Source organism: Chiloscyllium plagiosum, unplaced genomic scaffold, assembly GCF_037043375.1.
Source record: "Chiloscyllium plagiosum isolate Xiang-an unplaced genomic scaffold, Cpla_swu_hap1 HiC_scaffold_6, whole genome shotgun sequence".
Classification (NCBI taxonomy): Eukaryota; Metazoa; Chordata; class Chondrichthyes; order Orectolobiformes; family Hemiscylliidae; genus Chiloscyllium; species Chiloscyllium plagiosum.
The window spans coordinates 84,937,169-84,962,282 of NW_028270144.1; the positions used below are offsets into that span (position 1 = coordinate 84,937,169).

The 25,114-nt window shown below is 41.6% G+C and overlaps 1 protein-coding gene across 1 annotated transcript in view; it reads right to left on the bottom strand.

Moving 5' to 3' along the window:
• The window catches only part of xpo4 (exportin 4), a 99,401-nt gene that overhangs the window by 40,299 nt on the left and 33,988 nt on the right, over positions 1–25,114 (bottom strand). The window contains exons 7-9 of the mRNA XM_043691920.2: positions 12,921–13,078; positions 12,518–12,692; positions 3,954–4,130 (exon numbers count right to left, since the gene is read on the bottom strand). Of these exons, the coding sequence (XP_043547855.1) occupies positions 3,954–4,130; positions 12,518–12,692; positions 12,921–13,078 (510 nt within the window). The remainder of the gene's footprint in view (positions 1–3,953; positions 4,131–12,517; positions 12,693–12,920; positions 13,079–25,114) is intronic.

Genomic DNA, 25,114 nt, shown 5'->3' on the forward strand with positions numbered 1-25,114 from the left:
TACGGAATGAGCTGCAGAGGAAGTGGTGGAGGCAGACATCCTAAATTAATCTAGCCTCATTTTCCAATGTTTGGCCCATATCTCTCTAAACCCTTCATATTTATAGACCCATTCAGATGCTTTTAAAATGCTGTAATTGTACCAGCCTCCACCATTTCTTCGAGAAACTCATGTATGGAATGAGTTTCTTGAGGAAATGGTGGAGGCTGGTACAATTACAGCATTTAAAAAGCATCTGAATGGGTCTATAAATATGAAGAGTTGAGAGAGATATGGGCCAAACATTGGAAAACGAGGCTAGATTAATTTAGGATATCTACCTCTACCACTTCCTCTGGCAGCTAATTCCATACACGCACAACTTTTGCTTGAAAATGTTGTCCCTTAGCTCCCTTTTAAATTTTTCCCCTCTCACCTTAAACCCAGGTCTTCTAGTTTTGGACTCCCCGACCCCACAGAAAGGATCATCGACGAAAGCTGAATGCTAAATGTGAAGTGAGTGTGATTGCCCTAGAATCTGACTGATCAGCAAAATTGAAGCCGGTGGGAACTAGGGAAGAAAACTATCCATATCAGTTGAAGTCATATCTGTAGATTTTTCCAAAATTAGTTTGATTTGATTAAGGAAGAGAGGTATCACATTTCGTTTAATTGTGGTTATTTGTAAACACCTTCTGTAAAGAAGAATAGCCATATGGCCCAAGTCAAAACCAGGTTCAAGGTTGCTTTTAAAACTCAAAACAAATGTGAACTTTGGTTAACAAATATAAAAATGTTTTGGGGAGAGGGATTTTATGAAATACACAGCTATGTTTTAAACAGGTTTAATTTTTTAAATTAATGAAACTTTTAGTTATTCTGTTGCAACTTGAAACTGTACTTTAGTTATTGTGGAATCATGCTTTTTTTTAGCTAAAGGATATTAATAGATTTTGGAGAGTAGTATTTAGATATACTTATTTGGAGATTTGACATGATACTAATCATTAAGGAATGACACTACATGCACTAAGCAGACACACTAATTACACCACTAGTGCCAATTATCAATAAAGATGTTAAAGATATAAAAAGTTGGCAATTCTTTCAGGCAATATGGTTTCAGAAGAGGTGACCTTACAAAGAAAGAAATCAGGAGACAATTGGAAGTGATGTGACAAGGTGACCATTACTTTCAACAAATCCAAATAGTAATCAGACATTATCACAATCAAAGATTGATCAAGTGTTATTCATGCATTGGCAAGCCAATCAGATCTCAGGATGCCACTGATTATGCACAGATGGCAGTCGCTAGCAAGGGATCATTTTAGTAGTTCAGTCCACAAGAAAAGAAAACTGAAGACAGAAGGAGAATTTCATTCGAGAAACATGCCCACCCATCCAGGGTCCCAAGCTGAACCAACTGGAAATCAGTGCTTTTATTGCATATTATTTCTTTTGAGATTCTTGTAAGAAAGGTGGCACGGTGGCTCAGTGGTTAGCACTGCTGCCTCACAGCACCAGGGTCCGAGGTTCAATTCCACCCTTGGGTGATCGTCTGTGTGGAGTTTGCACATTCTCCCCGTGTCTGCGTGGGTTTCCTCCGGGTGCTCCGGTTTCCTCCCACAGTCCAAAGATGTGCAGGTCAGGTGGATTGGCCATGCTAAATTGCCCAGTGTTAGGTGCATTAGTCAGAGGGAAATGGGTCTGGGTGGGTTACTCTTCGGATGGTTGGTGTGGACTGGTTGGGCCGAAGAGCCCATTTCCACACTGTAGGGAATCTAATCTAAAAACATTTATACCAGGAATGGGTCTTGTATGTAATCTGGATTAGTAAACTTTAGACAGACTCTCTTAAACTTAATATGTAATTGTAACTGACTTCTGTCTTACGTTTAAAGTTAAAGCGAACCCCAAAATCTGAAATTCCAATAGAAATACAGATGATTAGATGTGTGAGAAGGCTACTCATTACAATGTTGAGAGTTCCTCAGGGAGTATACGAGATGCAACCATCATTAGCTGCTTCATCAAATTATCTTCTCTCCAACATAAGATCAGAAGTGGGAATTTTTATTGACCATTTTAGAGTATTCAGTAACATTCACAATTTCTCTGATACTGCTGCACAACCAGTCTATATCTGCTCACAGCAATGGGCCTTCAGCTGTTATGTACTGGGCAATGGCTATCACCAATTAGAGATAAATATATAATCTCCCCAAGATATATAATGGTGATACCATCTCAGGACCCCTAACATCAACATCTCGCAGTTTATCATTTACCAGAATCTTAACTAAATACTGTGGCTACAAGAGCAGGTTAAAGCCTGGGTAATGGCAGCAAGTAGCTCCTAACTCCCCAAAGTATGTTTACTATTTACATACAAATGTCAGGAGCAGGATAGAATACTTTCCAGTCAGAGTCATAGAGGCTTACAGCATGGAGATAGGCCCTTTGGCCCAAACTGGTCCATGCTGACCAAACTGTCCATCCATACTAATCCCCTTTCCCTGCACTTAGTCCATATTCTTCTAATCCTTTCCTATCCATGTATTTGTCCAAATGCCTTTTAAATGTTGTTAATCCGTCTCAACTAATTCTGCTGGCAGTTCATTCTATATGAGGACCACCCACTTGCCTGGATGATGACAGTTCCAAAAATACTCAAGCAGCTCAACACCATCCAAGATAAACACCCTATTCGAACACTAACACAGGTAGTAGTGCGCACTTTCTAAAAGATGAACTGCAGTTACTCACCAATTTTTTTTTTTTAAACAGCAGCTTTCAAAGTGCAACTGTGACAAAATGGATAAAGGAAGTAAAAACATGGGAACTTCAACACCTGCAAGTTCATTTCCAAGTCATTCACCATACTGACTTGGAATTATGTTGACATTTTTTCACTGTTAGTGGGTCAAAATCCTGGAACATCCTCCCGAACACTACATGTACTGTAGCAGTTAAGACTGCAGTTCAATACCAATTGCTTGAGGATTAGCAGTAACTGCTAGCCTTACCAGTGATACCTACATCTCCAGGTAAAACAAAAATTAGGCCAGTTTACACTAATGTATACGTGAAATAAATGTCTATTTAACAATCCACTTTGTCCAACTCTACTTCAATGCTACATAAATCTTCAGAAACATATCATGCAGAACACCAAAGCTGGAGCCATAATTTGATGTACAAGTGGCATATTCACTGAAAAGTTATGAAAACTGATCGAAAGCATATCCATTACAGTACCTCTTTCCACACATAATTAGCCTATCAAATACTGCACACTTGATTTTTTTGTTTCATTTAAAATCACTTGATGATTTGCATTTGACTCAGTTGATAAAGTTAGAATGTAACGAGCAAGACTACCCCATATCTCTACATCCAATTCCCAATGTGTGCTGTTATCTGATCTCAGGAATAGCAGTTGCAGTGGTACATTTGGCTTAAACCCTCTATGATTGAGAAAGTGAAGGTCACCCTTGTTACATTTCCATTGACCTTGCTGGAAGTTACATGCCACCAACCAAATGAGCACAGGATAATGTTCAGCTGTTATACCCACAAAATGTCAAACTTGAAAAGTAACTCGGTAAAACTCACATATAAACAGTAACTACAGTGGAGACCATGTAGTTTCCATTCCAACATTTTAAAGAAACACAAAAAAGAACAGGAGAGAAAACAATGAAGGAACAATATCAAAACAGAATTTCAAAGCAAGTACTATTATTATTGGATAACATGACCCAAAGTAGCTCCACATCAAGCAAAATCATTCCCTATAACTTCAATAAAATTCAGGTGGAACCAGAGCCCTCTGAAACAGAAATGGCCAGAAAGCTAGAATAAAAGATTTGCTACTTCATTTAAGATCTTACACTAGTTGAAAAACATGGCCCTCTACACAGTTTTATAGAAAAAAGAAAGATGAAGCAAACTAAATAAAGTGTACTCACCAAGTTTCTTGTGCCCTCTGGTGCTGCCAAGTGGCATTGAATGTAGGAATTAAAAACTTGTACAGCATGTTGAGTGAAAAACCCTTTATGGAAATGCTTATTGTCTTGTACAAGTGTAAGCCACGACTCAAGTAATTTATCGTATGCCTCCATATACACCATGTCATCTTTGTCCAACTATAAATAAATAAATATATTGCATCAGTCACTCTTTAGTAAATGACTCAATTTAATGAAACACAGATACATAGAAGCAAACTTACATCATTTTTTTCCATACAAAAATATTACAATACCTCCATGGCTATAAGCTGTAGGTATTTTCTGAAACTCCATACCAAAGTCAGTGTAGTAAAAACCTATTTTTGATCATCAGAGTGTTCTAATATCAATGATCAAAACTACAGGCAGAATTGTACTGCACTGTTAATTCCTTTTTATAAAAGGACTGATGCAGAATAAACCTCAAGCAGTTTGTAACTTAAGTTTGGTAAGTGTATATTAAGTCATTTTTCAAAACTTAATCATTTTGACTTGATTAAGGAAGTGAAGGGTTAAATTACCTTTTTTTTAAAATTACCGTGGTAGTTTCCGAAGCAAACAAGCCATATGGCTAGGTAAAATGTTTTATTGCTGCTTTCAGCTCAGGCTAAGGTAAACTTAGGTAACCATATGCTTTGAAAGTAGAAAGACTATTACTCAAAGACATCTAAATTTTAAAATGGTTTAGCTTTGTAACAGAGCTATGGATACGTATATTCGTATGTCTTATTTTCTGAAATTAAGTTCATAGAACCTCTTGCAATTTTAAATGTATCTTAGATGTACTAAGTGGGATATTTGGGACGACAATCAATCTCGAAGAGATGGAAAAACATTCTCCAAGCAGATGACTTATCTTTGAAAGATTTGTAGAATTGGTAAGCTAGAAGGGACATGCTGTTACAAAATGGATGGTTAAACAAAGTGACTGGCATATTAACACATGAATGACAGGACTGTAGGAAGAGTTATCACAATGACCATTACATTTGGAGGAACGAATCAGAAAATGGACATATTATTTAATCAATCCAAGACTCAGTATGTACTGTTCATCCACTAATAAACCAATTAGAGTTCAAAAAGGCTCTGATCAAGAGGGTAAGTAGTTAGCAAAGACTAAGGCAACCCGTGCTTTACAGTTTCAGTCAGCAGGGCAAGACAGCTGTCCTAAGTCAAACCAGTGTTGTGAGTTGGCACCCTGACATAAATAGCTGGATCAACTACTGCTTATATTAAGTGTAGTTAATTTTGTATTTGTTATGAGAACCATAATAAAGCATACTGCAACATATTTATACCTGGAATGGGTCTTGTAACTGGTAAACTTTACACTGATTTTGGAAGAGCCAATCTACAACTGCAATTGACGTGGGTCTTACAATTAAAGTGAAAGTGCACTCCAAAACCTTGAAAAGATGAATTGTCTGTAAAGTTTGTTCTTTGAGTAGAAACAAGATACAAAAATAAGTAGTTCTCTAAGTAAGAGCATTGAACTGCAGATTTCAGAGTTTGAAAAGCTCGAATCTTCCATATTTAAGTTGAATGAATAAATAACGAATGTCTTTGTCTTTCTCCACAAACTCTATTAGAAAGGAAAATATGCCACAGATATGGACTAGAATGCTTCGAATTTAAATCCAGGAATTATTAAAACTAACACACAAATCTTATATTTTGGAAGGATATATTTATTTTACTATTCCAGTAGCAGCTGGAGTGAGACTACCTCACCTTTATAGCACTATAAGTTATTATTTATAATTTAATATACATTTATAACACTGTTTTGAAAATCATTCTCAAATTAGTAAACAGGTATAGACATGAAAAGGTGCAAATCAAGAACAAAGAACATTACAGTACAGGACCAGGCCCTTCGGCCCTCCAAGCCTGTGCCGATCCATATCCTCTATCTAAATCTGCTGCCTATTTTCTAAGGATTTGTATCCCTTTGCTCCCTGCCCATTCATGTATCTGTCTAGATACATCTTAAATGACACTTTCACTCCCGGCCCTACCACCTCCACTGGCAGCACATTCCAAGCGCCCGTTACTCTCTGCATGAAGAACTTTCCATCTATATCTCACCTAAATTTTTCCCCTCCCAGTTTGAACTCATAACTCCGGGTAATTGAGTCCTCCACTTCGGGGAAAAAAAGTTTCTTGCTATCCACCCTGTCTACACCTCTCATGATTTTGTAGGCCTCAATCAGATTCCCCCTCAACCACCTCCTTTCCAATGAAAATAATCCTAATCTACTCCACATCTCCTCAGAGTTAGTACCCTCCATACCAGGCAACATTCTGGTGAACCTCCTCTGCACTCTCTCCAAAACATCCACATCCTTTTGGTAATGTAGCGACCAGAACTGTACGCAGTACTCCAAATGTGGCTGAACCAAAGACTTATACAACTGTAACATGACCTGCTGATTCTTGTACTCAATACCCCACTCGATTAAGGAAAGCATGTCGTATGCCTTCTTGACCAATCTACTGACCAGTGTTGCCACCTTCAGGGAACAATGGACCTAAACACCCAGATTTCTCTGTACATCAATCATAAATGAGGCTTACATGAGACAGAGTCAATATAATAACAACTAAACAAAATTGTGCCATCTACTCTGAAGGAGGAATTTTCTTTTCTCTGCACAAAATTGTCGATTTGACTTTGGTCACTTATAAATTTAGCTATCTTTTTTTGGTAGTTTCTTTAACTGAATTCTATACCCACAATTTTGGCATTCACTATCAAACTAGATATTATTCCTCAATAATGCCTAAGAGATTCTGCTAATGCTACTGTGAAATGCTAGCAGTTGAGAGAAGGCAGGAAGGAAATAATTGATTCTGTAAGCTCAAACACTTGAGAATTTATGAAAATACATGATTAATTGACTCCTAAACTTCATTTCTTGTCATGACAAACTCACAAACCTTTTTACAACCGCCATGATTTTTCAGTAGGCAGGAATATCAAAATAAAAAGACAGAAGTTAATAGATACCATTATTCCAGTCATTAATCTATAACCAGAACCACAAGTGAACAATTCTCAAAATATAATGCAAATATTGAGTTTTATAACAGAAAACCATCATTAAATTTTAAAAATTAATAGTAACATTGAGATGAAGTTGGCAAAGTACTCAATTAATAAAAATTCAGAACAATGTATAATCAACAAGCTACATACACTTCTTTGCCCTTGCATGCAAAATGGTGATATGGTGCTACTATATTATCCAAAATCGGAAAACACCTTTACAAATCTGAGTAAACTGAGGTATTACAATGATTTCAGCACCCCTTTAAACGTACTGAAAGTCATCTTGACAGCAGGATCCAAATCTCAGTGTGAAAAATGTCCCAAATCAGTCACAAAACATTTAGTAACGTGGCACTATTTTCCTACCCTCTTTTACAACATCATCCTCCTGCACCCCTCCCTAAACACCCAGCAATTTCCTTCAATCTTATTTGTTTAAAGGTATTTATTTCTTGTTGAAATATGGTTTAAAGGGATTCAAGCTTTTGACAATACCTTGTTGAAACAGCTATTCAAATTAGGCTCAGACTGAGTTTCAGCAGTTATCAAATGCCATAAACCTCACAGGTAGATCTAATTGTGCCTTCATTTGTCCACTTTAATATATCTTCAGCAAGAGGTGTTTGACTGGAAATCGTTTTCTTATATCAGTAGTCCAGCACAAAGGTTATTAACTGCATTATATCAAACTCAACACAACTGGTTTCAATCTGTATGGGTCAGCAAATCTCTGTTTCAACCAGTCAAGGAAATGGAGGAATTATTTATATTTTTGTGAACTTTAATGCTCTGATGTCATGCTACTAAGAAACACATACTGGATTTTCCAAGGATTGTTAATCTCTCTCAGGTTGCCACTTGCCACTTCTTTTCAAGAAACCAGTGCATTCTGCATTTCTGACAAGAAATCAGGAGAGTCAAATAAGGATCCCTCCAGAAATTTGGAATTATACTTTCATCCCAAGAGTTCTCTCAGTGCAGAACCATACGCTCTTTTCATAGCAGGAAGCTGCCATATTCTGAAATGCAAAGGTTCAGCTTTACTGACAGCAGCTGTCAAAGTGGCTGCCTAATGAAAAGTATATTCGGGATCAATGGTGCTCGAAGAGCACAGCAGTTCAGGCAGCATCCGAGGAGCTTCGAAATCGACGTTTCGGGCAAAAGCCCTTCATCAGGAATAAAGGCAGTGAGCCTGAAGCGTGGAGAGATAAGCTAGAGGAGGGTGGGGGTGGGGAGAAAGTAGCATAGAGTACAATGGGTGAATGGGGGAGGAGATGAAGGTGATAGGTCAGGGAGGAGAGGGTGGAGTGGATAGGTGGAAAAGGAGCTAGGCAGGTCGGACAAGTCCGGACAAGTCATGGGGACAGCGCTGAGCTGGACGTTTGAAACTAGGATGAGATGGGGGAAGGGGAAATGAGGAAGCTGTTAAAGTCCACATTGATAGCCTGGGGTTGAAGTGTTCCGAGGCGGAAGATGAGGCGTTCTTCCTCCAGGCGTCTGGTGGTGAGGGAGCGGCGGTGAAGGAGGCCCAGGACCTCCATGTCCTCGGCAGAGTGGGAGGGGGAGTTGAAATGTTGGGCCATGGGGCGGTGTGGTTGATTGGTGCGGGTGTCTCAGAGATGTTCCCTAAAGCGCTCTGCTAGGAGGCGCCCAGTCTCCCCAATGTAGAGGAGACCACATCAGGAGCAGCGGATACAATAAATGATATTAGTGGATGTGCAGGTAAAACTTTGATGGATGTGGAAGTCTCCTTTAGTGCCTTGGATAGAAGTGAGGGGGAAGGTGTGGGCACAGGTTTTACAGTTCCTGCGGTGGCAGGGGAAAGTGCCAGGATGGGAGGGTGGGTTGTAGGGGGGCGTGGACCTGACCAGGTAGTCACAGAGGGAACGGTCTTTGCGGAAGGCGGAAAGGGGTGGGGAGGGAAATATATCCCTGGTGGTGGGGTCTTTTTGGAGGTGGCGGAAATGTCGGCGGATGATTTGGTTTATGCTTGGAGGTTTGTAGGGTGGAAGGTGAGCACCGGGGGCGTTCTGTCCTTGTTACGGTTGGAGGGGTGGGGTCTGAGGGCGGAGGTGCGCCATGTGGACGAGATGCGTTGGAGGGCATCTTTAACCACGTGGGAAGGGAAATTGCGGTCTCTAAAGAAGGAGGCCATCTGTTCTATGGTGGAACTGGTCCTCCTGGGAGCAGATACGGCGGAGGCGGAGGAATTGGGAATACTGGATGGTATTTTTGCAAGAGATAGAGTGGGAAGAGGTGTAATCCAGGTAGCTGTGGGAGTCGGTGGGTTTGTAAAAAATGTCAGTGTCAAGTCGGTCATCACTAATGGAGATGGAGAGGTCCAGGAAGGGGAGGGAGGTGTCAGAGATGGTCCAGGTAAATTTAAGGTCAGGGTGGAATGTGTTGGTGAAGTTGATGAATAGCTCAATCTCCTCGCAGGAGCACGAGGTGGCGCCAATGCAGTCATCAATGTAGCGGAGGAAGAGGTGGGGGAGTGGTGCCGGTGTAATTATGGAAGATCAACTGTTCTATGTAGCCAACAAAGAGACAGGCATAGCTGGGGCCCATACGTGTGCCCATGGCTACCCCTTTGGTCTGGAGGAAGTGGGAGGATTCAAAGGAGAAATTGTTAAGGGTGAGGACCAGTTCGGTCAAACGAATGAGTGTCGGTGGACGGGTACTGTTGGGGACGTCTGGAGAGGAAAAAACGGAGGGCTTGGAGGCCCTGGTCATGGCGGATGGAGGTGTAGAGGGATTGGATATCCATGGTGAAGATGAGGCGCTGGGGGCCGGGGAAACGGAAGTCTTGGAGGAGGTGGAGGGCGTGGGTGGTGTCTCGAACATATGTGGGGAGTTTCTGGACTAGGGGGGATAGGACAGTGTCGAGGTAGGTAGAGATGAGTTCAGTGGGGCAGGAGCATGCTGAGACAATGGGTCGGCCAGGGTGGTCAGGCTTGTGGATCTTGGGAAGGAGGTAGAACCGGGCAGTGCGGGGTTCCCGGACTATGAGGTTGGAAGCTGCGGGTGGGAGATCTCCTGAGGTGATGAGGTTCTGTATGGTCTGGGAGATGATGGTTTGGTGATGGGGGGTGGGGTCATGGTCGAGGGGGCAGTAGGAAGAGGTGTCCTCGAGTTGGCGTTTGGCTTCAGTGGTGTAGAGGTCAGTGCGCCAGACTACCACTGCACCCCCTTTATCCGCTGGCTTAATGGTGAGGTTGGGATTAGAGCAGAGGGATTGGAGGGCTGCGCGTTGTGAGGGTGAGAGGTTAGAGTGGAGGAGGGGGGTAGACAGGTTGAGGTGGTTAATGTCCCGGCGGCAGTTGGAAATGAAGAGGTCGAGGGCAGATAATAGGCCAGCGCAGGGTGTCCAGGTGGATGCAGTGTGTTGGAGGTGGGCGAAGGGGTCCTCGGAAGGTGGGCGGGAGTCCTGATTGTGAAAGTAAGCTCGGAGGCGGAGGCGACGGAAGAATTGTTCGACGTCACAGCGTGTATTAAATTCATTGATGCATGGATGGAGGGGGATGAAGGTGAGTCCTTTGCTGAGGACTGATCGTTCGTCCTCAGTGAGGGGGAGGTCTGGAGGGATGGTGAAAACTCGGCAGGGCTGGGAGCTGGGATCTGGTGTGGGTGTGCAATTTCCCTTCCCACGTGGTTAAAGATGCCCTTCAACCCATCTCGTCCACATCCCGCACCTCCGCCCTCAGACCCCACCCCTCCAACCGTAACAAGGACAGAACACCCCTGGCGCTCACCTTCCACCCTACAAACCTTCAAAACCACGCTGATTAATGAAAAGTGTATGCAAGGGCAAGGTGTTACATGGGTAGGATGCCATGGGCATGCAGTATACAATGAGGGTTAGGGTGCCAGGTGGGCAGGCTGCCAGTATAGGTTGTTAGGGCCTCAGTTGGATGTGTCAGTGGTAGGGTGCCAGGTGGCATGTTAAATGAGTAGGGGAAGAGTGCTGGGGTAGGGCTCCAAGTGTGTACAATGTAGGGCACCAGGTGGGTAGAATTCACAGCAGGTATGGAGTGAGTAACCATTGAAGGAAAAATATCAAGTGGGTAGGGTGCCAGGCAGAAGATGCTGTAAGGGTGAGTTCTGGGGGGGGCTATGGTGACAGGTAGAAGGAACAGAGTGCTAATAGGATATGGGATTCGGGTGTCATAGGAGTAGGATGTTAAAGGGGTAACGGATAGGAATCCAAATGCAAGGAGATGGGTATGAGATTCAATGCTCAGGATAGGTTAGGGTGGGAAAGTCCAGTGAAGGGTACAGGATGGTGGCTTTTGGTGGTGAGAAAAGTGAGGGGCAAATTGAGTTACAGCAAGGCAGAGGGCCCACAGCAGCTCTGGAGACGGGGAAGTGCAGAATAGGTCCAGATGGCAGGTCACAGGAAATACCAAAGCTAGTGGGGAGAAAACTGGATCTTGAGTATAAGAAATGGGGTGCAAATCCAGAGTGCGGGAAGTCATTCTTGAGTGTGTAATAGGGCTGGGTTATTAGAACTTGGGTGGGGGAAGGGGTTAGAGTCTAGGGGCTGTACATGGTGCAGTTGGAGGTGAGGGGGTAAATATGGCATCAGTTGAAAAGTTACTTATGAAAGTGGAGAAGTTTTGAAACTGCTACAATGGGAATCCCACAGGGTCCCCATGCTCACCATTCACCTACACTGGAATAATGGTCATCCAGCAGAAAATCTGGCCCCAAATGTTTGTATTAAAATAAAACTTCTCTCTTTCAAACAGAACACCACCATCACACAACTATACACTGTGTTATTTGGTTATATTGCAAGAACAATGGAACCAGAAGCAGGAACAGGTAATTGTGCGCTTTGAACCAGCTTTTTTATTCAACTAGGTCATGGATGATCTTCTACCTCAACATACGTTTCTGCACTACCCCCAAATCTCTTGATACCTTTAATGTCTAGAAATCGAACCACCTGTCTAGAACACATTCAATAACTGTAGTTTTCTGAGTTAAAAAAATCCAAAAATGCCCCACATGCTGAGTGAAAGAAATTCAACACCTCATATCCCTTATTGAGACTGTGACCCAGGTTCTAGATCCCCAGACAAGGGAAACAGCCTTCCTTCATCTTCCCTGTCAAATGTGCAAGAATTTTATTTGTTTCAATTAGCTTACTTGTCCTCCTTCTAAACTCTAGACAACAGAGGCTCAATTGCTCCTCAAACAACAACCCCATTCTCCCAAGAACCAGTCTTTTGTTGCACTCCATTTACAGAAAAATGACCTAAGATTGTCCAAACCAGGCTGATAATAATCGCATCCTTTTGGAGTTGGCCAGTATATGCACTTTGCTATTCCATAAGCAAATAATTTTGCTGAAAATTTGTAATTTTGAGAGAGAAATCCATCAGAAATGTGACCGTATTCCAGGCTCTGTCTTCAAGTCAAAAGTTAAGGCAAAACTATTACTGTAAATTTTAAAAATACTCACTACTTCTTCCAGGGCAGCACTCTTTCCAAAAGAGCAGGTGAGATGTGTGAGGCAGTTTATGAATGAAGAAAATAGTTCACTTGGAATGGCAGTTAAGATACTGCGTGGGAACTCTGAAATTAAGTTGCTCATAACATTGGAAATGCCCACAGCTTCAGAATCCTCGATTTCTATCCTGAAAAATAAAGCGGGCTAGAAATAAATTTCCACAGAATGTAAACTGTAACAATGAGAAACAAAATAACGATCTGATTTTCTAAAAAATCAGAAATTCCGTAGTCAATTTATATTTGCAGCTTTTGATTTGAAATTAAGCTACCATAGAATCCAAGAAATTATCCTCAAATACCCTATGAAAACATGTAATCAATCCATTTTGCTCCTTTATATCTTCCAAACATACCCATTAATCATGTTGAGTAATCCTTCAATAAAATGAGCCAGGTAATCAATCTGTGCTCTCTCATCAGGAAATATAGGTCCATGGACAGAGGCCAGCTGTGCCAAGCACTGCAACGAATCCTGAGCCATGTCAGAATCTTCTCTGATTTTACGATGTACCTATAAGAGAGAAAATAAATTCTCCTGTAGTTCTCAGTGTATGTATTGAAAGTTAATCGTTAGTTTGTGTTTTAGCAAATGGCCCATGATTAGAAGAGATGAAAATCAATGCCAAGTCGGATAAGTTCAAAGTTTAGCGTTGTTCACTGAACAGACTTTGTATCATATCCAGGTGCATTAGGAAAAATAAATTCAGCTTAGATTTGAACATGGTATTCAGGAGCAAAAGTAGGTGATTTTTTCTTTTCCATCATTCAATAAGATCATGGCTGATCTGGTTGCAGTTTCAACTCGACCATCCTCTCTGCATCCCATGGAAATGAGAACAAATTACTGACATGGCTGGGAAATTGGTTGAGTGGCAGGCGACAAAAAGTGGGGATAAAGGAAAGGTACTTAAATTGGCAGGATGTGACCAGTGGCATGCTGTATCGATTATTCACACTATGAATTAAAGACTGGGTAATGGCATAGAAAGTCATATGTCCAAATTTGCTGATGACACAAAGTTAGGTGGCATTGTAGACAGTGTCGATGATAGCATAAAACTACAAGGAAAATTGGTAAACTAGATGAATGGGCAAAACTGTGGCAGATGCAGTTCAACGTAAGCAAGTGCAAGGTTATCCATTTTGGACTCAAAATGGAGAGATCAGGATAGCTCCAAAATGGGATGTTGTTAAATACAATGATGTTCAAAGAGACTTGGGAGTCCAAATGATTAGATCTTTAAAATGCCAGAAATAGGTACAGAAAATAATTAAGGAAGTTAATGAAATGCTAGTCTTCATATCTAGAGGACTGGAGTATAAGGGCACATAACTTATGCCACAGATATACAAAACCCTGGTTAAACCCCACGGAGTACTAAGAGCAGATCTGGGCACTATGTTTTTGACAGGGTTCCCTGGCCGTGGAGGGACTGCAAGAATGACAGCAGCACTACAAGGGTTAAGTTACGAGAAGAGATTATACAAATTACACCTGTTTCTCTCGAAATAAACAGTTAAGGGCGATTGAAATCTTCAAGATATTAACAGGAAGGGTAGTATATTTTTATCGACCCTATCTCCACTGGTTGGAGATTTTAGAACCAGGGGCACAGTGAGAGAATTAGGGCTAAACTATTCAGAAGAGATGTTAAGAAGCACTTCTACACACAAAGGATGGTAAAGATTTGGAACTCATTTCCACAAAACGCTATTAATGCTCGATCAGTTGTTAGTTTCAAATCTGAGACAGGCAAACTTTTGTTTAGCAAAGGTATTTAGGGATATGGGCCAAAGGCAGGTATATGTAGTTAGGCCATAGATCAGCCATGATCTCATTAAATGGCAGAGCAGGCTTGACAGGCTGAATGGCCTATGTCTGTTCCGATGTTCTTAACCCTGGAGTTCTATGTCCAGCAAAAATCTCCAAGTAAACCTTGGATAAATTCAAAGAACCAGCCTTAACTGCTTTCTGGGAGAGAATATCAAAGACTAACAACCCTCAAAATAAAAATTCTTCACATCTGTCTTTAAAGGGAAGAGTGCTCTTAAACTGCCTCCCTTCGTTGCCTATTGACAATTTGGTACTTAACATCAATTTTAGTTAATGGAAAATTGTATGAGAACAACCAAAATTCTTTAAAACACTGACATTTGATATACATATAAATTATCTTGAAGGACAGTTTCTATATCCATTTGCTACATACATATGTCAATTAATAGTAACATACAAAGTTTAAAATTGACAAATGAATATAATTGTCTACATTGTGTAAAATTAGACATGCTAAACTTGGCAAATCTATGGTCTTGTTATTAGACCAAGTTTGCATATTTCATGATCGAATTTTACAAGTCAACACTTTTTTCAAACACAACAGACAAGATTTAAAAATAAAACAAAATCAATGTCCTTGTATATTTGACAGACACCAATGTCAACATCAAGCAAGACAGGGGAGGAAGAATATATTTAATGACAGGTTAGCTGGAGAAGTAAAATTTGAATTATGCACTTCTGTTGTAATATACTGAACTAGTTTTAATAAATCTTTCAATAGGTTGATCTTAGTGTGCCTGTTTATTCAAGATAAATTGGTGATAAATTGCAAACAGCTTTGGCAAATTAGCACTGACATCTGTTTTAGCATTAGTCCATAACAGATAACAAATTAAAGTAGCTGTCATGTTGCCAAAAAATTGTACTGGTAAGTATACTGTGAGTATAGATCAGTTTCTTTGCATTATCAGGAAATAATAATGCAAAATATTAAAGCATGGATGAAATGAACAGTTCATATCCTATTACAGTCACCTGCAGGACCAGTAGAATTAGTCACCAATTACTGGTAGCCAATCTCTCCTGAAATTACAATGCTCCCTTTGAAAAACAGGTTTTAACCAGGTTAATGTGAAGGAATGCAATTAAATTTAACCATGTAAAAATGTCTCTCAGGTTACAGTCAATTGCTACTATGCTGGTAATGAACACAGAACATTACAGCCCTCGATGTTGCTCTGACCAGTCATACAAATCTGAAGCCCATCTAACCTATACTATTCCATGCATGTCCATATGTTTGTCCAATGACTACTTAAATGTACTTAAAGTTGGCGAATCTACTCCATTGCAGGCAAAGCATTCCATACCCTTACTACTCTGAGTAAAGAAAATTCCTCTGACATCTGTCGTATATCTATCACCCCTCAATTTAAAGCTATGCTCCCTCGTTCCAGAACCCGATCCCTCTATTAATAAAAGCTAAAACACTGTATATGCCTTCTTCACAACCCTGTCAATCTGGGTGGCAACTTTCAAGGATCTGTGTACCTGGACACAGATCTCGCTGCTCACCTACACTACCAAGAATCTTACCATTAGCTCAGTACTTTGCATTCCAGTTACTCCGACCAAAGTGAATCACCTCACACTTGTCCACATTAAACTCCATTTGCCACCTCTCAGCCCAGCTCTGCAGCTTATCTATGTCTCTCTGTAACCTACACCATCCTTCGTCACTATCCACAACTCCACTCCCCAACTCCCCTTCTTGAACAGGGGAACCACATTTGCTATCCTCCAGTCTTCTGGCACTATTCCTGTACACAATGACGATTTAAAGATCAATGTCAAAGGCTCGGCAATCTCCTCCCTGGCTTCCCAAAGGATCCTAGGATAAATCCCATCCGACCCAGTGGACTTATCTATTTTCTCACACTGCAGGGTTTCTAATACCTCTTCCTTGTGAACCTCAATCCCACCCAGTCTAGTAGCCTGTATCTCAGTGTTCTCCTCAACAACATTGTCATTTTCTAGAGTGAATACTGTTGAAAAATATTCATTTTGTGCTTCCCCTATCTCCTCTGACTCCACACACAACTTCCCACTATTATCCTTGATTGGCCCTAATCTTACTCTCGTCAATCTTTTATTCCTTAAATACCTATAGAAAGCCTTAGGGTTCACCCTGATCCTATCCACTAACAACTTCTCATGTCTCCTCCTGGCTCTTCAGGTCTTTCCTGGCTACCTTGTAATCCTCAAGAGCCCTAACTGAGCCTTCACATCTCATCCTAACATAAGCCGCCTTCTTCCTCTTGACCAGAGATTCCACTTTCTTTGTAAATCACAGCTCCCGCGCTCGACAGCTTCCTCCCTGCCTGACATGTACATACTTATCTAGGACTCTCAGGAGCTTTTCCTTGAATAAGCTCGACGTTTCTAATGTGCCCATCCCCTGCAGTTACCTTCCCCATTCTATGCTTCCTAAATCTTGCCTAATCGCATCGTAATTGCCTTTCCCCCAGCTATAACTCTTGCCCAGTAGTATACACCTATTCCTTTCTATCACTAAATTAAACATAACAGAATTGTAATCGCTATCACCAAAGTACTCACCTACTTCCAAGTCTAACACCTGGCCGGGCTTGTTACACAATGCCAAATCTAATGCGGCTTCACTCTCGTTGGCCTGTCTACATACTGTGTCGGGAAGCCCTCCTACACACACTAGACAAAAACTGACCCATCTATAGTACTCGTACTATAGTGTTCCCAGTCAATATTTGGAAAGTTGAAGCTCTGCTATTCCCACAGACATCACAAAATTCAAGATATTTTTAAAAATAGAATTCTGCAATTTACTATTTATTACAACTTAATAGATTCTAGCCACAGGCAAATGATTATGAACTGTCAGTACCTAGTAGTTAAAATTTCAAACTTTATAAATTCTCCCATAGCCTATCAGGAGAGATTGGTTTGACGGAGTCTGTACTCACTAGAGGTTAGCAGAATGAGGAAGGATCTGATTGATACACAAATTTATAACAGGGCTAGACACACAAAGCGTGGGGAAGATTGTTTTCTTGACTGGGCATTCTAGAACCTGAAGACAGTCTTAGGTTTATAGGATTGATCATTTAGGGCTGAGATGTGGAAAAAATTTCTTCACTTAAAATGCAATGGAGGACAAGTCACCAAATTTATTTTCAAGAAAGAGATATGATAAATTTTCAGATGTCAAAAGTTATCGGTAGAAAGTGGGAATTTTGCATGCCGACAGAGGATCAGTCATGATTATACAGAATAGCACAGCAGGCTTGAAAGATGTACACCTGCTTCTGGTTTCTATGATTCACTTCACGTAGACAAGAAAAAACATGGATTTTTCAGGCACAAGGAAAGACTTGCAGTTCTGCGGTTCCTGTGCATAGGAACTGCTGGGATGATTCTTCCACTGGTCAGAATGATGCTTCTTGATCTTCTCCAGATGCTTTCATTGGCTTGAGGGGGCATAGAGTAACAAGCTCACACTTGTAAAAGGACTCTAATTTTAAACTGAAGGGAAAATAAACTTTTGCTTCAAGCTTAAAGCAGTTTTTTTTTTACTGTTTGGGTGAAGATTTGTAGCTCGGGTGCTCGTTGTTGTGGTTCTGTTCGCCGAGCTGGAAACTTTTGTTGCAAACGTTTCGTCCCCTGTCTAGGTGACATCATCAGTGCTTGGGAGCCTCCTGTGAAGCGCTTCTGTGGTGTTTCCTCCAGCATTTATAGTGGCCTGTCCCTGCCGCTTCCGGTTGTCAGTTTCAGCTGTCCGCTGTAGTGGCCGGTATATTGGGTCCAGGTCGATGTGTTTGTTGATGGAGTTTGTGGATGAGTGCCATGCTTCTAGGAATTCCCTGGCTGTTCTTTGTTTGGCTTGCCCTATAATGGTAGTGTTGTCCCAGTCGAATTCATGTTGCTTGTTGTCTGCGTGTGTGGCTACTAAGGATAGCTGTCGTGGCGTTTCGTGGCTAGTTGATGTTCATGGATGCGGATCGTTAGCTGTCTTCCTGTTTGTCCTATATAGTGTTTTGTGCAGTCCTTGCATGGGATTTTGTACACTACATTAGTTTTGCTCATGCTGGGTATCAGGTCCTTCGTTCTGGTGAGTTGTTGTCTGAGGGTGGCTGTTGGTTTGTGTGCTGTTATAAGTCCTAGTGGTCACAGTACTCTGGCTGTCAGTTCTGAAATGCTCCTGATGTACAGAACAGCCAGGGAATTCCTAGAAGCATGGCACTCATCCGCAAACTCCATCAACAAACACATCGACCTGGACCCAATATACCGGCCACTACAGCGGACAGCTGAAACTGACATCCGGAAGCGGCAGGGACAGGTCACTATAAATGCCGGAGGAAACACCACAGAAGCGCTTCACAGGAGGCGCCCAAGCACTGAGGATGTCGCCTAGACAGGGGACGAAACGTTTGCAACAAAAATTTTCAGCTTGGCGAACAAAACCACAACAGTTTTTTTTACTGCAGAGAACCAAGAGAGTTCCACAGCTGATGGAGATCTGATGGCTTATCACTATCTTGTTTGTAGCCCCAATCTGTCAGGTATCAGAGAACCAATCACATAATTGTTGACAGATGTCCTCTGTCTTTGATAACTGGTCACTAGACCACAGGCCAACCAGCTACTTTTTTGCCAGCTGAATTTCAATTTGTACACAGTCTTTGACTCCAGCTTATCTGCAAACTATTTACTACTGCTTGAACTAGTAGCTATGTAAATAGTACCTAAATGATTGTCAGGTTACTTGCTTTCAAAACCAATGCATTTATCTTTCAGCAATCCTCAGTTTCAAAACCATTCTTTTCCCCTTTCATTTCATAATTAAAAATTAGGAAAAAATCTGATCTTCACACTTACTTATAGCAGTTCTGTATCATACTTGCATTCTTACCAGTGAGGAAAAGTCCAACCAACCACTGGAAATCTGAATTTCGAGTTTCTGACCTACTGAACAGGAGGGACATCAGGTAGCATCCCTGTCTCTTGATCAAGAACCTCTTTTCTAAAAAATTCATTCTTGGGATGTGGGCTGTGCAATACTTATTGCCTGTCCCCAACTGCCCTGGAGAAGGTAGTGAGAAGGGAGCTGCCTTCTTGAACTGTTGCAGTCCATTTGGCATAAGTACACCCTCAATATTGATAGGAAGGGAGTTCAGTATTTAATTCCAAGCAACAGTGAAAGAACAACAGTATATTTCCAAGTCAGGATGGTGAGTGATTCAGAGGGGAACTTGCAGGTGGCAGTGTACCATTTACCTGTTGTCTTCATCTTTCTAGGTGGTAGTGGGTGGGGTTTAGAAGATGCTATTGAAGAAACCTTGGCAAATTTCTTCATTAAATTTGTTGATGGTACATATTGCCATTACAATACATCAGTGGTGGAGAGTGAATGCTTATGGATATGGTATCTAGCAAGAAGGCTTTGTGCTGGATGCTATCTAGCTTCTCAAAATGTTGTTAGATCTGCACTTATCTAGGCAAGTATTCCATCAGACTCCTGACTTCATATTGTAGATGGTGGACAGGATTGATTAGTTAGGACGTGAGATAGTTACTGCATGATTCTTAGCCTCCAACCTGCTCTTGTAGCATTTGGCTAGCCCTGTTTATTTGCTGGTTAGTCATAATTCCTGGTACTTGGTTTATGCGAACATTACTTACCACTGATCAGCCCAAACCTAATATTGTCCAAGTCTTGCTGCATTTGGACAAAAGCTATTTTAATACCTCAGGAGTGGATTTGAATCTCACTCAAAGATCACGTGGCCAAGGAAGGTTTATTCATAATACAGGCAACAAACAGTTTGAGTATCAACCTGCAAATACTTCTCACATGCAAACCGCAGTCATTAAAGAGGAGCAAATCCTAGTCAGTGATGTGATGGAAGGAAACATGCCTCCAGACTACAACAAGCATGTAATACTGCATGGTGTCACTGCATTTGAAACTCCCCAAGTGGGTGAGAGGGGGCAGGGGAGAGGGGGGAAACACAGCAAGAGAGATAACAAGTTAAATAATGGGGACATATTAAATTCAGTTAGAATGATGTGAATTAAAGTGTCTTTTAGTGCTTTGAGCTAAAGGACAAGGTTTATAATCTTGTAGGAATTCAAATATTGCTATATCTTAATTCTGAAGACTACAGAACGCTCCAACCTTAGCCCACCAATATTACTTTTGATATGTTTCACAAGTACAACATTAGCTCAGCTACTTTTGTAGAATTCTGTGCAATTCTGGTCTCCCTCTTACAAGAAGGATGTCACAAAACTAGAAAGGATTCAGATTTATGAGGATGTTGCCAGGGTTGGTGGGTTTGAGTTAGAGACAGGCTGAATAGGCTGGGGCTATTGTCCCTGGAGCATCAGAGGCTAAGGGGTGACCTTAGAGGTTTAGAAATCATGAGAGGCATGTATAGGGTAAACAGACAAGCTCTTTTTTATCCCCGGGGTGGGAGAGTCCAAAACTAGAGGGCATAGATTTAAGATGAGAGGACATAGATTTAAAAGGGACGTAAGGGGCAACCTTTTCACACAAAGGCAAGTGCATGCATGGAATGAGCTGCCAGAGGAATTGGAGGAGGCTGGTACAATTACAACATTTAAAAGGCATCTGGATGGGTAAATGAATAGGAAGAGTTTAGACAGATATAGGCCAAATACTGGCAAATTGGGACTGAATTAATTTAGAATACAGTTGGTTCTGCTATAACCAATGGGGGCAGCACGCTGGCTCAGTGGTTAGCACTGCTGCCTCACAGCACCAGGGTCCCAGGTTCGATTCCAGCCTTGGGTGACTGTGTGGAGTTTACACGCTCTCCCAGTCTCTGCGTGGGTTTCTCCCGGGTGCTCCAGTTTCCTCCCACAGTCCAAAGATGTGCAGGTCAGGTGAATTGGCCATGCTAAATTGTCCATAGTGTTAGGTGCATTAGTCAGAGGGAAATGGGTCTGGGTGGGTTACTCTTTGGAGGGTCGGTGTGGACTGGTTGGGCCGAAGGGCTTGTTTCCATACTATAGGGAATCTAGTCTAAAGAAAAGTGTGTTTCTTCAACGCTCCCCTTTTAATGCGATTGAAGAACTTAGATCATTATTTGTAGAATGCAAACTTTCCTTACATGTACTGCTTATAAAAAGTGATTCCAGTCCCATTAGTTTAAATGGCATGGCTATTGCATGATTTTTTTATATTGCGAGATCACACAAGAACAGAACTATCACGTTATATCAGAATCGACTACCTGATTGGCATGGACGAGTTGGACTGAAGGGTCTGTTTCTGTGCTGTATATTTCTACAACTCTATATTTTTCCATTTAAAAGATAACGGAAAACAATAGTCACGGACTTCACACGAGATTACCTTTGTCAGGTTAACAAATACAAGATCAGTATCTTCTCGGTATATTCTGGAGACTGGATCACACGGACATCAGAAATTTAAACCTGCCAAAATGGTTATATGTGCATTGTAATGAAAGCACGTGGAAAGCTCCAGGATCAGTATGTGAATGTTACCCTAGCTTTAGCAATGGTCAACATTTTAAACTTTGCTGTGCTCAGACTGCATATAGTGGTTGGTTTCACATATGCTGACCAAATACAGCTCAATTAACATTACATACAAATAGCACCTTAGTTTGTATTATTGCAAAGCTATAAACAAATTACAATACATATACAGTAACATTGTATGCATTCACAATTATGAACGCTAGCAGTTCAATTTCAATAGCAATCATACAAATTCCCTTCCCACCCTTGGAATTCAGTCATGCATATACGGAACCAGCTGCCAGAGGAAATGGTAGAGGCGGGTACAATTGCAACATTTAAAACACTTTTGGACAGGGACATAGGAAAGGTTTAGAGGGATATGGGTCAAACGCAGGGAAATGGGATGGGCTTTCAGTTCAAGAAACCTGGTCGGTATGGACAAGTTGGACCAAAGAGCCTGTTGTTTCTGTGCTGTATGCCTCTATGACTCTAATGATTTTTATAAAATTCAAATAAAATATATCCAGCAACAGGTTATCACATGCTGTGTTATTTAGAAAAGAAAACCTAACGGGATAACTGTGCGACAAAGTGGGCTGAGAACGAAGGCAGACCAAAGACAAACATGAGGTGAAGATAGGTCAAAGCTGAGTATGGCTGAAAATGTGTTGCTGGAAAAGCGCAGGTCAGGCAGCATCCAAGGAGCAGGAGAACCGACGTTTTGGGCATGAGCCTTCTTGCATGGCCAAGAGAGGAGTATGGAAACAGTGACAGCATGGCAAGGGCAGACCTGGGGTAAGAGGGAAAACAGTAATTGTGACATGAGGATGGTCCTGACTGAGATCACAAGGACACTAAATGTGAAACTGATCTGAGAATGAGATCAAAGCTATACTAGCAGGATGATAGATCTAAATCAAGACTACTAAGGGCAAGCTGAGAGCGAGGTTGCATTGACACTGGCACAAAATTGGCCCAATACGAGAACAGGAGTGAGACTCACACACGAACAAGTATCTGGATATGTTCAGTGCTGATCAACTGAACTTCAAATGACTGTATTCAAATGAGATGTCTCAAGAAGCAGTTAAGTGATTGCTTGGCAACTCATTTTTTCTATCTAAACTCAGGCATTAATTCAAACTAGGAGCTGGGATGTTCTACACTTCAATCAGGCTGAATATAACAGAAGGTAAATTAAAAATATTTGCAGAGGCTATTGCATACAAGGTATAGAGGCAATATTGAGTACATGTTTGAGAAAGGCACACTTCCAAAGAGTTCTGCAACACCTGCAATTTCCTACCATTATGGTTTGCATCTATAGGATCTACTGTCCTGAATTCAAACGAACAGTTTAAAAAAACATTCTGGAGACAGACACTGACAGGGTACCCTTCGTTGTTCAGTACTTCCCAGGAGCTGAAAAATTACGGCATGTTCTTCGTGACCTGCAACACATTATCATTGAGGATGAGCACCTCACCAAGACCTTCCCCACACCTCCATTACTTGCCTTTAAACAACCACCAAACCTCAAACAGATCATTGTTCGTAGCAAACTGCCCGGCTCTCAGGACAACTCTATACAATCCTGTCACGGTGGACGCTGCAAGACGTGTCAGATTGTGGACATAGATACCACTATTACGCGTGGGAACACCTCTCACCTTGTATATGGCAGGTACTCATGTGACTCAGCCAACGTTGTCTATCTTATACGTTGCAGGCAAGGATGCCCGGAGGCATGGTACATTGGGGAAACTGAGCAAAGGCTACGACAACGAATGAATGGGCACCGCACAACAATCAACAGACAGGAGTGTTCCCTCCCAGTTGGGGAACACTTCAGTGGTCCAGGACATTCAGCCTCGGACCTTCGGGTGACCATCCTCCAAGGCAGACTTCGGGGCAGGCAGCAGTGAAAAGTGGCCGAGCAGTGGCTGATAGCTAAGTTCGGTACCCATAGGGAGGGCCTCAACCGGGACCTTGGGTTCATGTCACATTGCAAGTGATCACCATTGCACTATACACACACACACACACACACGCACACGCACCCCTTCACAGACGTAAGACACTCTGCACTCACTACACACACACACACACTTTCTCACACTCACAACTCCCAACCCAGACAGACAAAGACCCACATGCACACATATATTTTGTGGGGTGAATTTGTACTTGCAGAGTTACATTGTACTTTGCTCAAAAACTGCATGCATTCATGTCGAACTCTGAGCTCAAAAACTGCATGAATTTATGTAAAACTCTGTTATCTCACTTTTTAGATTAGAATCAATCTAAACATCATGGCATAGACAGAGAACACAGGGGGCCAACACCTTCAACATATTGTCTAGCTATCACCATTGTTAACAGCTAACCCGAGAATGCAACTATATAAAAAAAGGTTTTGTGATTTACACAGAATACAGTGATAGTTTCAACAGATGAAAGGCTTAACAGACAATCAATTTTTCAATGTATAATTTCAGTTACATCACACTGTAAATTTTTGCTATAAATTCTGTCTTACGATCGAGCCCTCCACAATCACCTGATGAAGGAGCGTCGCTCCGAACGTTAGTGTGTTTCCAATTAAACCTGTTGGACTATAACCTGGTGTTGGGTGATTTTTCACTGGACTAATAATGTGATAATGCTCGGAGGACATGGGTTTGAAAACCACTACAGCAGATGGTGAAATCTGAACTCAAGTAATAAACCTGGAATTAATAGTCTAATGATGACCATTAAATTGTTTATTCTGTGAAATCCCTCTGGTTTATGTGCAAGTCCAGACAACCAGCAATGTGGTTGATTCTTCAATATTCTCAGAAACAGCCTAGCATGCCATTCAGTTGGATCCAGTCACTACCATATCTAAAGCAATAATAAAATCAGATGGACCACCAGGCATCACCGTAGGTACAAGAAACAATAACAGCAAACCCAGCCTTGCCTACCTCTTTACTAACATCTGGGGGAACTTATGGCAAAATTAGAAGAGATTGCTATAGGGTAGTTATTCACAGAATCATATCTTACATATCATGGTTACAGTTTGAAGGGAGTTGCCTTCAGAGTCCTCAAATGTCAACTCCTGACTCCATGAAGTCTCACGCGATCAGGTTAAATGTGGGCAAGGAAAATTCCTCCCCTGCAATAGCTGGTGAAACAGCACTCCATGTTGAGCATTAATTA